The 15,985-nt window shown below is 40.6% G+C and overlaps 1 protein-coding gene across 1 annotated transcript; it reads left to right on the forward strand.

The window, feature by feature from the left end:
• Positions 1-1,925: 1,925 nt before the first annotated feature.
• On the forward strand, positions 1,926-15,481 carry LOC138194742 (heparan sulfate glucosamine 3-O-sulfotransferase 6-like). Its single transcript, XM_069143699.1, has 2 exons — positions 1,926-2,757; positions 14,024-15,481. Exons 1-2 carry the CDS (start codon positions 2,228-2,230, stop codon positions 14,640-14,642), a joined length of 1,149 nt encoding a protein of 382 aa, XP_068999800.1. The 5' UTR covers positions 1,926-2,227; the 3' UTR covers positions 14,643-15,481.
• The last annotated feature ends 504 nt before the right edge of the window (positions 15,482-15,985 follow it).

A 15,985-nucleotide genomic window follows, 5' to 3' on the forward strand; every position in this document is an offset into this window, starting at 1 on the left:
ATGTAGAGCTTGTCTTCATAACTCAGGTAACAGCCTACGTCTGAGGAAAAATGTTGATCTTCCTAACGGTCTCATCTTTTCCCTCTGTGCTCTTTGCATGTCCTGCACTACTTATCCCCCTGTCAGCTCGCTAAATTGTTAACCTGCGTGGCTTCTCGACACTCTCCCAGCAACTGCGTTTTTACGACTTAACAATGTGAACGCCAAGCATACGGTGAGCACGACTTATAGGGTTGTATACAGGAGCTCAATGAGTTCAATGTGAACGCAACAATAATCCTCCTTTCGAGATCTGTAAAGCTCACTAATTAACATCTTTAGTCCTATATGTGTTAAAACTGGTGAGTATAAACACTAATTTCACAGTTGGGATTTGTACAGGACTACTTGTTGCTTGGGACATGTTTGGCAGTGAAATGTCATTTGGAACTTTAACACATAAGTTAATAAGTGCGAGCAGGTAGATTTTTTTTTTTTTTACCTTTGGACAAAGCCCACTTTTTCCTGCCCTCGTGTTAAGCTAGCTGTCTGTTGTCTGTCTTCGTATTTACCACACAAATAAGACCCTTATAGAAAAACAACATGGATTTCACATGTGCAAAAACTCATACGATCAAATGTGACCACAACACTTGTGATAGTCCACATGTATTTTGCCCATGTCATGTGTGAAGCCCATGTAACTTTTCAACATATTTTCCCCGTGTTATCATATGTGGCAACATGTGGTAAACATGTGTTATACATCTGATTTGTGGAAAACATGGGAAACTCGTGTGTTTTTTCTGTAATGGGAGTCTCTTCTGAGTTTTTGGCAAATATCAAATAAGTATAATTCAAAAAACTTTCAAACTTTTCCTTTAGTATTTTTTAGCAATCTTATTTTTCTCTGGAGATATTAAGGAACAGAGCTGAATAGACATGGAAAAAAAAACTCAATTCACCAATACAGTGAGTTTGCCAAGTGCATTCATTATCTGCGTCTGAAACACTGTGCTCCGGGACTGAGTGTGCAAGTGTGTGTGACTGTGTGCACCTTTCTTTCAGACAGATAATCTACCCTTTACCTCTCCTCCCTCTTTTTCTATCCTCTCATCCATTCAAACAGACACCCCTGGTGTGTTAGTCATGTTCAAAGTCTGAACTTCATCTCAGTGCCAGAGGAAACTCTATACCTGCTCTGGCTTCACAGAGTCGGGGGAACATCCCTTCACTGATCCTTCCTGTGCAACCCCGAAGGTGACACACTCAACCTCGGATACTGTATTTATGGGAACAGAAACAGGGCAGTTGCAGGGACCCCTTCTGATTTTGGGCCTATTGTTTGGCAAGTTTGTGTCGGGAAACTTGTCGTCTACGTGTAGGTTTAGTGTTGACTCTCAGGGTGCGGGGAGAGTACAAGAGGATTTAGATAGACGTCCTCAGGGCTTCTGTTATTCACATAGGCTGACTGAGACATCTATCATATGGGTTCAAAGGGGCAAGGAGGATTTTCCTCTGTGGAGTCAGTTTACATTTGTAAAACACTGATGTACTCCCTCCAGAATAAAATGCTCGTATTTTTCCATGTTATTCATGTCACTGAGCTTGTGTGTTGTTACAAAAAAAACACCAAAAGGTAGTTATATTTTTTTAATAAATCTCTTTACACAATTTAAAAATCACAGAAAAGCCCCCCAAAAATATATATATATTTTTTTTAAATAATTTTAACAGGCAGCAATTGTTTTCTTAAGCTAATGCATAAAGCTTAATAAAATACATTATTTGAATTTTTTTTTTTTACTACATGAAACTAAACATGTTTATCATATAGCACGAGGAGGGAAGGGTGGAGACTTGTAAAAAGGAAAAGAGGGGGCGTAGGAGAAGCAGAGGAGAAACCTTGAGTGAGAGATTAAAGGACCCCAGAGCGCACAGATACAACAGGCTGTAAAGTCTCAGCTGACTGCATGAAAACGAGTCACATTAAATGACAGAATCTTTTAGATGAAGAATAATTACAGAACATTTTTGGTTGAGAAAGATTCAGACAAATACTATGAAGATCAATTTTGACAAATCCACTGTGTCATCCCGCCGCTGACAGAAGCTTTCCATGTGATGCCTCACCTTTGCGCAACAGGTTTTTCTGGATACATTAAACCGTATTGATTTCGACCCATGTAGGAAAAAGAAGCATGCTGTCACCGTGTTGGCCCTTTGCCATCGAGCAGGAGATCAACTCATGGGATGTGGTGGATGCAGAGTCAGGTTCAACTTTGGAAAGGTGCTATCCAAAGTGTCGGTGTTTTTTACCATGGTCCTGATCTTCACCTACTTCTTCTACTGCCTCACCGGGTTCTGTGGTTCGGCTGCGAGAACTTTATACAGTCAACAAGCTGTAGACAGGGACTATGACATTTTGGACGATCGTCGCCGCATACTGGAGGACCTGCGACCATCGCCGCGTCTCTTCCCCGACGCACCGTCTCACCGGAACGGCACATCCTCCGCGGACGCACAGCAGGTGGACACAGCGAGACAGCTGCCTGAGCAAATGCTGGACAGCGAAAAGGAGAGCGCCCAGAGCAGCGGCATCCCCGTGTCCAACACTTTCGGGACCAAAAGGTTACCGCAGGCGATTATAATCGGCGTGAAGAAAGGAGGAACTCGCGCACTGCTGGAGTTTCTCCGCATCCACCCCGACGTGAGGGCGTTCGGCGCGGAGCCGCACTTCTTCGACAGGTTTTACGACAAAGGGCTGGACTGGTACAGGTAAACACTAACACACAGACACACAGACACGCATACAGACTAAGGTTGGATTTTAGCTAAGTTTTGGCAGCAAAATGAAAACTTTTCAAAGATTTCTACAGCTTAAACTTTAAAAAGACACACAAATCCAACAGTTTGAGCTGTAACCTGTTATAAACACAGATGTGCTCCCTATAAATTCACAGGTGAATGCCCCAGACATGCTTTGAGTCCTTCTAGGAATATGAAAAGTTGAAACGTTTTTTTGCAAATTAGCTTTGGATGCCATTTCAGCCAATACAGGATGATAAATGATGTCAGGCTAAAGGGTCCCTGCTGACACCCTAGTACAGATGTGCTTATGTCTCCTGTCAATAAATGGGAAAGTCATTCACTGGTTGGTTGATGTATTCAGATCAGCTATAAGACAATATTCTCCCTGTGTGCTGCAGTGGATCAAAGGGCCGGTGAGGTCCCAGAGGAGCAGTTCATCATCTTGACAGTCATCTAAACACCATTTATACACTTCAACATGACATCCTGTATTAGCAATTCCACTTTGTTGTAAATGGTTCTGCAGGAGAAGCCGTGCAAACATCATAGTGACCAAATGTATTAAACTATTATGTTGATATAAAGGACATAAACCTGAGTGGTACAGTTAGATCATAATGACCTTGACTGCAGGTCATGAATATAATATTGATCAGCTACTGTTGCAGTGACAGCAGCTGATTTGGGATGACCAGGCTGACCAGAGCAATCATTTGGGTATAGTTCAGGCCCTAAAGAAGGATTTAGTTCTGGATGAAGCTGATCCTGATCATCTCCAGATGTTCTACAAGCTTCTGGATATGGTCCCAGTTGAGCTCCCAGCAGTGTGACAAGACAATAGTATTATGGGACCAGGTGAGCAAGTAAGATGCCATAGGGAAAGAAGAAGGTTTGACAGGGTGAAGAGCAGTGATAAACAAGCACTTTGATCACAAGATGATCCTTCATGGCCTCGAAGGTGTAATTTAATCTTCTCTTGGCTTTTTTTTTTTTTTTGTAACCTTCTTCACTGTGTTTTAACTGGGAACATAAGGACACATGGAAACAGTTTCACCACTGATAATTTTATCCTCTCTCTTTCTCTCTTTGCACACACAAACACACACATGAACCATGTTAGTATTTTACCCTCTTATATACTACTCCTCTTTTACACTTTGCTTCTCCTCTGTCTTTCCATACCACATTCACAACTCATCCTTCTTCCCACATTCCTCTCTCTCAGTGTATTCAATCTCCTCACCACTTTTTTCCACACTTTCTTCTCTCTATAGCTTCTCCTCATTTAGAGTAAAGAATCCTTATGTGGAAATACCTGTGGCAGACCTGCTGTTTCCGGGGCATGTTTTTATGTGTTTTTCTGTGTTTTAATTGGGCTGACTGCTGCTGTAAAGCTGTTGTGCTTTAATGCTTTTCTTTTGTTAGTGCTGTAACACAACAGCACCTCTAACATTGCCTGTAAAAGTTAGATCTGTCATGCAGCAGTATTTCCAAAACAACAAAACATAGTCTCCACATTCGACAAGAAGTCGTGCTATGACTGCAAATTATGTCAAAAATGCAAGTTTAAAGTCATAATTAAAGTAATTTAAGTGTTGATTATGTTTAGGTGTTTTACATGGGAGTTGCAGATGTAATAGAAATCCATTCAAAAGGGCTATTCATTCTTCGGTGGATTGCATTGTGCAGTATCCTCCTTTCCAAATGGTCATTTTGCTCTTGCAAATCTACAACGTATAAGCAGCATTTCCACGTTTTTATTACGCTTTTGGTTTTATTGATCCATGGCTGCCGGTATTCTGTTACAGATCTAACAAACAGACAAGTGATCTTCTTGAATCATTCATAATGGTTATAACTGAATATTAATACTGGCATTATGCTGATTTTTAGTCGTGGAGATTCTTCTCAGAAATGAACTTTTCTGAAAATTAAGGTGGAAGAGAGTTGGAAGGATTAAAGCAACAATAAGGGGAGACAACAGCAATGTGATCCTCTGTGAAACCACTGAAAGATGATTCATCTGTTGTCACTGAATCTCAGAAATTGGGGAAATCTGTTTGCTGTCATCTGCAGTGACCCACAGAGAAGCTGCTGGAAGTCACAGAGAGCAGCAGTGTGTGTGTGTGTGTGTGTGTGTGTGTGTGTGTGTGTGTGTGTGTGTGTGTGTGTGTGTGTGTGTGTGTGTGTGTGTGTGTGTGTGTGTTTTTGTGTGTCAGTGACAGAAAGAACTTATCCATGTGGAACAACCAAGACCTTCTCATCTGACTGTCAGTGAACAGAGGGTCATGTCACTGTCACATCTGGCAGCAAACACACACACACACACACACACACACACACACACAATACACACACATACACACACACACATACACACACATACACTTGAAGCAGCACAACATTACAGTGTGTCGGCTCAGAAAAAGCCACTTGTGCTTTGGTATTTCATCTTGCTGAAGTTTTCTGTTTTAGCTCATTAGATATGGAACCTGTGGATATAGATATTTCACTGCATCATAAATTCAATCACAGCACAGCACTTATTAATCCTTATTGTCAAATTACTTGATTGAGTTTCCCTTTCGGACAGGTATGACCTTTGCATGCTTGTACTGTATATCTGCCATAATCAATATTTTAAAAAACGTATTCAAATTCTATATCATAATATTGTTGATGAGTCACAGTCTCATGAGACAAACTGTCTCATATCAGCATATCTTTACTAGTTGTATATTGTCATAGACCGCTTGGTTCCACATGTCTTGGATGGAGAAACAAGCACGATCTGTGGGCGATTGCAGCTGATGGATGAGAGTCGATTGCTGTCATACACTGAGTGTTTGCTGTCAGATGTTGGATCTGCCTGCTGGAGACACTTCACAGACTCAGCGGTACACTCCCGTGCGTGCTGCTCCAACAGCATTGTCTTCTATGAGATGGACTCAGACCTCATTCATGTGTGTTTTCCATTGCTTTTATCTGAGTGATCAAGTCAGTCTCCTCTCTCTTTCCCCCTCTGCCCGGTCTGCCTCTCCGTCCCAGCCTCTCGTTTGCATGTGTGCATATGAGCCCATTACGGGAATGGAAAAGCCACAAATAGTGCATTGAAAATGAAGCAAAGATTTAATGATTTTCTGTGTTGTTTTATGGCTTTAAGGGGACTTCATGGAGTGATGGGTTTCATATGGGACTTGAGAGCCACCGCAGAAAACTGAAAAACCTCAGCTTTCCATGGCACAATGGTCTGATTGTCACAGCTTTGTCACTATGACGCAGCCTGCAATGAGTAATGAGTAAACCCTGTCTTTTTTTGTTGTTTTGTTTTGCATATTCAGTTGATGACGTTAAAATGAACAAATTAGCTTTTGTTCTCCTGCAGCACAGTCAGCTGTCATTTGAAGAGAAACGAATGCTGTGCTTGCATGGCTTTGGATCCAAGAGCCAAAATAACCTCTATATATCTAATTGATGAAAAGATCATTGCCGAATTTCTATTTAAGGAAAAACTCCAGTTCTCAACTCTCATCAATATTTTGAAGGCTTATCAATTGGCTGACCTACAGTGTTGACACCAGAGGCTATGGCTGATTGGATTGCTATTAAAATATAGTATAAATCCTTTCAGGGCAGCAGCACAAGGGCAAGCAGAAATGCCAGCGCTGCTGAAAATTACATCAGCTCTGAAAAAGACATCGATTTATGTAAATGAAGATGCAAAGTGATGACAACAGGTGAAATTCAGAACGATGTATGTTAGTCTTTAGGAGCTTCTTTACAATATATGATTTGGTTTAATCAGTTTTGTTACATCAGAAAGGGGATGCTCTTTCAAAATATAGCCATAGTACCGTCTCCATCCTTTTACTAGTTCACCTACTGTATATATATATTTTTTTTTAATATAAATCCAAATCTGACTGATAAACAGTAACCTTTTCAGTTTTTTGGGAATCTGTTACAAAATACAAAGAATGGACATATCAATATGAACAAAAGTTTGACCACCTGCATTTCTCCAACTAAAACATTTTAAATGAATTTGATTGCACATTTTAAATTATTATTTTGCAGATTACAACAATATATGGTATTAGATATGTTTACTGTCATTTATTGTTTCAACATATCACTGTTCGGCAGTTTTATTACTCCACTGTGCAGTACGTTTTTCCATCTTTGCTATCGTATATAGTTGTGACAGAGTTGAGTGAACAGTATTTAAAGATTTAATGATATCCCAAATATTATTTCTCCTTCTTAGTGGTGATGGAACAAAATGACTTGTTTTACTTCCATTGCGAGGTGGTGAAATTTGTTTGTTCCATCAATTTGATGAGACTGCTCTGTGTCTGACCTTAAAATCATTCTGCTGCAGCGCTGCTTCTGTGCATGTTCAATTTCAGTCTTTTCCAGGAGGACAGATTAAAACACTTATCGTGTCAGTCTGCATATTTTTGACAGGTGAAATGGTTAAAGTGGACTCCAGTGCACATGGGGTACCATTTTCCAGATCTCGGGTGATTTTCCTGACACTTCATTCTGTGTCCAGCCCTGAGGCCATTAGAGATAGAGGCTGAATACGGCTGATTGGTATAACAGACCAGGAAGTGGTCTTTGCAGTGTTGAGTTGTAGTGTGTTTTAATGGCGGTGGGTTTTGGCTGGAGTTGGGTCGAGATGGTGTTATAAAGTTTGAAAAAGGCCCATAGTCACACCCCATATGGTGGGAATTATAATAATTTGAGGTGCATTGTGGTCCATTTTGGGGCGCCTGTAAAGTCTTGGGAAGGTTTCAGTCATGTCGTTTTAGCTCTGCGCTAGTGAGAAAAATACTGTGCGAAGAATAATGGTTTTGTTTCAGTTGGCCAAAATGAAATGTTTGAGATTCTTGGTAGTCATGCTCAGTTTGCTGCCATGTCCAGAAAAGAATAACATGAGCCTGGAAACAGATGGGAGTGTCCAATGTAAATACCATGCAATTGTTCCTTAGAAATTAAGAAAAACTATTGTTTCATCACACATAGTCAACAATTACCTTCCAGATCTATAAAAGAACAAATCGGTTTCTGATTCTCATAATTGTAATCCATGCCCGAGAAAGACACAATGATTTTCCTATCAGCTCTGGGGTTCATTGAACGTCATCAAACATACTTTTTGGGATCAAAATGTGCTTTCATCATCAAAAACTTGCAAATATTATAATTTGTTTTCAAATATTTGATCATATTCTAGTCTTCTTGGCAAATTACTAAATATATAAATAGATAGATTTACAGAGTATTTTAGCTTTGTGTACAGATATGTGACTGAACCTTTAGGCACAACAGTGCTCTGAGCTAAACGCGAATGGAAACCTGCTAGCATTTTTATAATAATCCATGCTGATAGCAGGTTAGTAGCAGTAAGTTAGTAGTAGCAGCAGCTCTGGTGTAGAACATTTTCAATCACACTGAAGCTCTCAGTGAAGCCTTGTGGACCTCCTGTCAAGACTCCTAATTATAACTGGACACACTAGTTACTAGTTAGGCATCGACCAACATATAGTACTTCATTTCTTTAAAGACAATCCACCCCCCCCCCCCCGCCCCCACGCATGCACACAAAAACATGTGTCATTTTACGCTCTTCCCACCCACACGCTCTGCTTCTTACTTTCACACACACACACACACACACACACACACACACACACACACACACACACACACACACACACACACACACACACACACACACACACATACACATTCATACTCATTGCAGTGGGGGTCTCTGTGGAAGTACAGCACTTCGGCTAACCTCCTGTTGAGAAAACCCTTCACTAACTCCATTACTGCATCATTATTCAGAGGAGGGGAAAAAAAAAAATCATCTAAAGTATTTAAAATCTGTGGGCGGCAACACTCTCTCTCAGTCGGTTTCCCAGAAGGATCCAAACCAACCACTCACCTCCAGACTAACACTCGCATTGGTGGGGAGTGTGTTTGTGTGCCAGTTGAATATTACTTGAGAACACTCACTCTCACACACACACACACACACACACAAAATATTGTTTATGATGTTGCCGCTCAACCCAACCTCAGGCAGAGTTTGGCTTCATTCATTGATGAATTAATTTGTGTTTTTCTCCTTCTTTGGTGTTTGACACTGTGAGGCCTCGACGCTTGCTCAGGTTTCTGTTTAGACAAAGAATATGGAGACAGCATGGCAATATTCGCCTTCAGTATCCCACAGACAATGATGGCTCCTCTTGTGTGTGCGGGGTCTTTCGTGGTATCACATCAACAATGTCACGGGCGTGTTCATGTGCTCTCACCGTGAATCCTAATGCTTTGTCACTGTAATGCACACTCCTAATACGTAGAGTTTATCACTTTAGTAAACAAATTTATTAGTTTTCTTGCAGAGAGTTTTACTGTCTGTACTTTGAATATGAAACTACTATCAGCTAGTGGCTAGTTTAGTGTAACTTAGACTGGAAACAGGGAAACAGCTCTCCTGGCTTGGTCGAAAGTTAACAAAAGTTCACATATACCAAATCCTGGATTTGTGATAAGCACAACAAACTAACATGGTAAATAATTTTGTTGGGTTACGTCTTGTCATCATCATGAGGTTACCAGGCAACCAGCAGATATTTCTTCTCTTTTAAGGCCTTGTAAATCCAGCTGGTTTGCAGAACATTTTCTCTGTTTTGGCCTCTCATGTACTTGCAAACTTTGTCTTAGGTCCAAAAAAAGGACTAAAAATCCCTTCTAAGTGCAGACTGGTGTTGACTTCAGCACAACCTACTGACCTAGCATGCGTGTTTGATAGTTTGTTGTCATTTAACAGATCTGTATTAGTCATTTCTGCGTTCTCGAGCGCACAGAAATCATGACTGATCACGTAAAGGACAGAATTTTTTTTTTTTTTTTTTTTTTTTTTTTTTAATATAGGGAGAAAAGTTCCGTACAGTGGACAATTTAGTCCTGGCATGAAAACTAAAAAGCATATTTTCCTCAAATTCTACCGTAATCCGTTACAGAAAACTATTTTGCTACAATCTTTCTTTTGTTTTTGTTTGTTTTTGTTTTTATTGTTATTCTGGCCAGAGGGGAATAGCAACATGTTTTATCGAGACATGGAGACGTAAATTGAGATTCCCACGCTCATCCTGTCAGGCTGACAGGCTGTCCATGGCCTTGAGGCTGCTTCTGTCACCCTCTGAGAACAACAACACTGCTGCAAATGTTTCCCTCAGTTTATCATTTGTGCGCTTTCTCATTTTTATAGCCTTGATTTTCCACCATCTCTTATATTGAGTCTCAGCTAAGAAAGCCCTTCAATGCAGAGACGCCTGCCAAGGCAGAAGTCTCCTTCGGCATATCAGTGTTTAGCGTAGGTGGTGCAGTAAATGACTATAATAACCCGTGGAATTTCAGATCTGTTTCTGCTTGAGAAACTTACATGATAATTGGATTTTAAGGATCTTTTTTCTCTGCAATCGGCTCCACTTTCATTGCAGAATGAATTTTTTTAGGACGCTACAGGGGATGTAGCTGCACCACTTCAGCGGGAGAACCCATAATCTTGAGGGCAGGAAGTCTCTAGGCCACATCCTTGTTGCCAGGGTTTTTATTTAATCTTCTGATCCAGACTGCCTAGAACATATCAGTAGTGTAATCAGCTCTGTAGCACTTCAGGGAGGAAAAGCACTACATCCTTTTTAACAGCAGGGAGTTCCAGACTAGTGTGGCGAGTCAGCAATGCTTTCCAATACGTCTAAATAGAAAGCATGTTTGTGTCCTGAGTTCCTCTCTTTGCACATTTAGATACAACAATAAAGGACCAGAAGGCATTTTTCTTAAGTTAGCTAAATGAAAGAGGTGTATGGAGAACATATTATTTTACATTAATCGTCCTGGATATGTTACAGTTTGTCCTGGCACCTACACACCACATACAGACAGATTTATGATAGAAAATGGCCATTATTGATCCCCTGATAATGAGACTGATTGTGATGAGGGAGATAGGGACCCGAGCAGAGAGGGGGGAAGCCACAATTCATTAACTATTCATGAATATGGAGAGATGACTTATGGTCAATTACTGAAGTGTCACTTATGTGAAGGAGTGAAGGACAAATCCAAGAGTATGGATGAGAAAAGAGACGACAGGAGAGGGAGACAGGCGCTCGGATTCTCATCAGTAAACACTGGCACCTCTGTGCTCAAATGTGTGTATGTGGATGTGCAACAGCACACTCACACACACACACTGAGAACAATCTGTCATATAGAGACAGACGTATTGATCAGACACAGATAAACAGGGGACAGGCAGGCAGCGATAGGCCATTTGCAGCCTGTGCAATTGGATAGTAATCAATTAATGGTCTTTTATTATGGGGATCATTTAATGGGGGTGGATTGAAATGACTTAACTTCAAAAAGGAGGACTTGAAACTTACCGAGGAACAACTCTGGAGAAGTTTCCTTCACACTCACAGTCATGAACTTTGAGGAGAAGTTTCTTCTTATTATAGCTCACCATGAGTTTCTTGCAATATACTTGGAATTAACCCTTTAATGTGAACTTGTCCCTTTATACATTACAGTATATTATACATGTCCTTGTTCCAGCTCTTCAATTAAGCTCTAAGATGTTTAGGCTGAGTGAAATATTCAATCCCAAGACGTCCGCACCAATTCTTTAAATGAAAATATGCTCAATTTCAGTGTATAATTTTATACCTATTTTCTCCATAATCATTTTGACATATTAGGTATCTGTAAAGAGTTTGAAAGACACTGTGCTGTATTTGAGTAGAGCAAGAGTGAGTTTAATAAACCTGGACTTTGACTCCTGACTGCTGCTTTGGACCACCGTCAGTGCTGCTTTGTGTACATTGAAATGGGGCGGGCCGATATGGACGCAATCAATTATCATGATATTTTTTACTAAATACCTTGATATTGATATTGCAGTGATATTGTAGGATGGGTATTGGTACTTTCACAAAATATTTGCGCAATGAGACTTTTGATAAATAATCATCAGTGATGACATCACAGCAATGTGAAAATATAGACTTGGGCAAAGGCAAACAACAGAATTGCCAGAACAGTCTGGTTCAGAGAAACACATCCCTTTACTGGAATGCAGCATTTAAAACCAGGGAAAGACAACACTTACTCAATATTTTACCATATCCAAAGCCTAAAATGATATATAGTTTCATATCAAGATATTAATATAATATAAATATATACATATTTTACAACTACTGGATTGCCAAGTTACGTTTCACTTACACATTACGGCTTTACTTAACTTTAGTTCTCTGAGATGAAAGAAGAAAAACATAAAATAATGTGGGCAGACAACACTCAATACTAGAGTGAAGTTTTATTTTCTCCATTGCAAAGTGTTCATTTTTAAGTGCCCAAATTGATTAAAAGCATTTTTGTGTTGCTTTTACTGCTGATTGTTTCATGTTAGAAGCTGCCAGTTGTCATTTTTGTACCAACTTGTGAAAGCAAACTGTAACATAACACACCGTTACTTACGAATAGTATGGTTTGCTTTTATTAATCATCAAAGTTTAAACACAGACAATCTCAGTAAAATCATTGAGCAAATGAAAATACACTTTCCTCAGAGGCCATCAAACGTTTTGAATGGTCTTTTGTCATGGACATTTGGACTTCATGCAGACTTCCAATCTGAAATAAATAAAGCACATATGCTTCATTGCTCGTGTATTTTATGGAAAGCCCTGTGAATATCCTCCGTTTCCAGTAACAGACTAAAAGATGTGTGGAGTAAATTAAATGCAGACACTTCATTTGGTGCATTAAACATTGCTCATCATCCGTTTGTCATGCAAAACAGTTTGTTTCTGAAATCCAAATCCACCGCACAATCTGGCTCACACAGTCTGTCAATGTCAAATGTAAACACACGAACAAACGCCGGATCTGTCAAATACCATGTTACCCACAATGCCTGTTGGCCAAATATTGTTGAAATAAAAGTAGTCTGTGTATCAGGCAGGACCTATATTCATCTGTGCGGAGATGATGTTGAATCAAATCCAACCTCAAACATTTTAGCAGATGCCCATATGTAGTTTGTAAAGTAAAGAAGAAATATTTTAATATATATTTGATTATGATGCAAAATGTATCTCTCCAGTATAGTAACATAATTTACAACACAACCTTCCACTGCCATATTCTGCACAGCATCTCTCCTCATTGCAGCCATATGTTTAACACACTAGCTGAGCTCAGCAGCTTGCCATCCTGGTCACACTTCCTGCAGACTTTGGTCTGTTTGAGTCCTTGTAGGAGCCCGTAGGGGAGGTGATGGTGGGAGGGGTGGGCACTTTGCTCTTGCAGGAAGAAGAGGGGGTGGAAATCTGTAGGAAATTGCTGTTAAGTGTTTCTTGAGGCTTTGTGGTTTTGATTCATCAGGTCCATAGTGAGTGAATGGTCCTGTTCTGCAGACCATACAATGAGACTCGGAGGGGCTTCCTGGGGCCCTCGTACATTAACACAGTCGAGTGTCTGAAGCTTTGATCACACCATTTCTGGTCAGAGTATGTGATGTGTGTACATTATCTCTTGATGTTGTTTTCACTGAGGTTAGTGTGTGATTGAATTGTTAATTAGGACTACCGGTCCATCTGGTTTAGAAACATTAAAAATTATACTGGCTTGAAGGTCAAATTTTTCAACTTTAATATGACATCCCAAAAGCAAATGGTACAATTTTTAAAAAAAATTGTGAAGGGACCGAAGATAAATTATTCAACATCTAAAGGTCAATTATATGGGTGAAATGTATGATTTAAGTGTATGTAATGTGACAAATCCATAAAGACTCCACGAAGCTCTACGGATTATGTTTTAGCATCTTTTAGCTCATCATGATGGATTAAAGTTAGTTAGTTAGTTAGTTAGGCTAATTATTCAGATATTTGACACAGGAGCTGCTCAGGACCAAAACAGAGCTAAAAGGACTAACATTCCAAAGATGGCCAGAAAGATGCAGACCATTCACCATCTTTGCCCCCAAGTGGACAGAAATTCAATTAATACAGCTAAAACAAAACTTACAGTCGAAGGCACAACTATGAGGCTTCGGACCGGTTGGGTGTACTGAAACAGTCTCCACCATAAAGTCTGTGATGAATCAGAAGTCTTTATCTGACAGTTTCTTCTTTTCATTCAGGAATCTGATGCCTCGGACACTGGACGGCCAGATCACCATGGAGAAGACACCCAGCTATTTTGTGACAAAGGAGGCTCCTAGCCGTGTCTGCACTATGAACTGCCAAGCCAAGCTAATTGTGGTGGTCAGGGATCCCGTTACACGGGCTGTGTCTGACTACACCCAGACACTGTCCAAGAACCCAGGCCTTCCATCTTTCCAGAGCCTTGCTTTGAAAAACTCTTCTACAGGTCTGATTGATACCACGTGGAGCGCCGTGCGCATCGGCCTCTACGCCAAGCACCTGGAGAATTGGCTTCAGCACTTCCTTTTGTCTGATTTTCTGTTCGTTAGTGGTGAACGGCTCGTGTCTGATCCGGCTGGGGAGATGGGTCGGGTTCAGGACTTCCTGGGTCTGAAAAGGGTTGTTTCAGACAAGCACTTCTACTTCAACCAGACCAAAGGCTTTCCCTGCTTGAAGAAGCCGGAGGGGAGCAGCAGACCTCGCTGCCTTGGAAAGTCCAAGGGCAGACCTCATCCCCAGATCCCCTCTGAGGTACTGCAGAGGCTCAGAGACTTTTACAGGCCCTTCAACCACCGCTTCTACCAGATGAGCGGACAGGACTTTGGCTGGGACTAAGAGGGTGCTGTCGTGGCCCACATACAAGCAAGAGTCTTACTCTCTGGAGAGATTTGGTGTTCATTTACTGTTTCCACAGGGCTAACGTTCTCAGGGAGGGGTTAGAGACAAAGTCCATTCTGCGTCGGTGGAACCAACATGACATGCAGCACTCATGAACTGTCCCTGTTTTGTCGTAGAAAAGACGCTGGCGTGGACACAGTGCTGCTAATATGCAAGTTACGTTAAGCCGTAGTAAATGGCTTAGTTATTAAACCATTAAATATAAGCAACATCTCTTGCTTATGTTCTGTTCCCTTTGGATATCATTTCTGACTTTCTTTATTTTGTTTATAAAATAAGCTGATATTTATAGTTTCTGTTGACATGAAATACAACAGTTACAGGTTGTTGTTTTTTTTATGAAAGAAACGTATTTATTATATGACAAGGCAAGACATAAAACTAACATGTTAACTGACAGGACATTTGGGATAATGTCATACATAATTTTTATTTCATTTATTGTTTCCAAAAGGCCTTTGGGATGCTACATATCTTAGTTTGATGTTGCAGGATATTTCTCTGTACATTGCCGTTGATATACCAATGATACCTCATCTGTAAATATGAAATTGAAACCACACATACACACATTCCAATTGTAGGTATTTGTTAATATTTCTCCCTTCAAAGCTGAATCATATTTTATATTTAAACTGCCCTGGACAGTACCAACTGTATCAGCTGTCAATAAATTACTATTTTGATCTGTGATTATTTTCAACCATTAAAAGTCTATAATATGTAAAGTGTACAAAGCACAGTGGCGTGTATAAAAAAAACGTATCTGACTCTGATTCTCTGTGTTGTGAAGTAAAGTTTTGTCTGTCACTGAAGTCCGCTCCATCTCCCCCCCGCTCTCAATCCGACCCTCAAAATGACCTGTCATCTCCCAAATGCCCGGAGCATTTGGGCAGTCTTCGCGCCAGTGTCCACTCTGGCCACAACTACGGCAGACATATGGGCTGTACGGACTTCGTTGACCTCCTCTGACCCTTCCCTTTCCACGATTGCCTCGTCCTCCAGACTGGCCGTCTCCGCGTCCTGTCAGGGCTTGGTACATGGTCAGCTGGGCGTCGTCCAGCCTTCGCTCATATGCGTTTCTTTTGCTTCATTCTTTTTCACGTTCCAAGTGCTCGGCATGATCCAGGATGGTCATTGCATTATTCGCTCATGGAGAAAAAAAAAAAAATCACCAAAAAATGTCATGAGTCATCATGGTGTTATTTGCTAAATTCGGACTTTCTGATTAGTTTTCTGGGGGTCCATCTGAAAATAATTCCATCACTAATTAGATACCA

Source organism: Embiotoca jacksoni, unplaced genomic scaffold (genome assembly GCF_022577435.1).
Source record: "Embiotoca jacksoni isolate LCO1_2020_lvr unplaced genomic scaffold, fEmbJac1.0.p SCAF_113, whole genome shotgun sequence".
Lineage (NCBI taxonomy): Eukaryota > Metazoa > Chordata > Actinopteri > Embiotocidae > Embiotoca > Embiotoca jacksoni.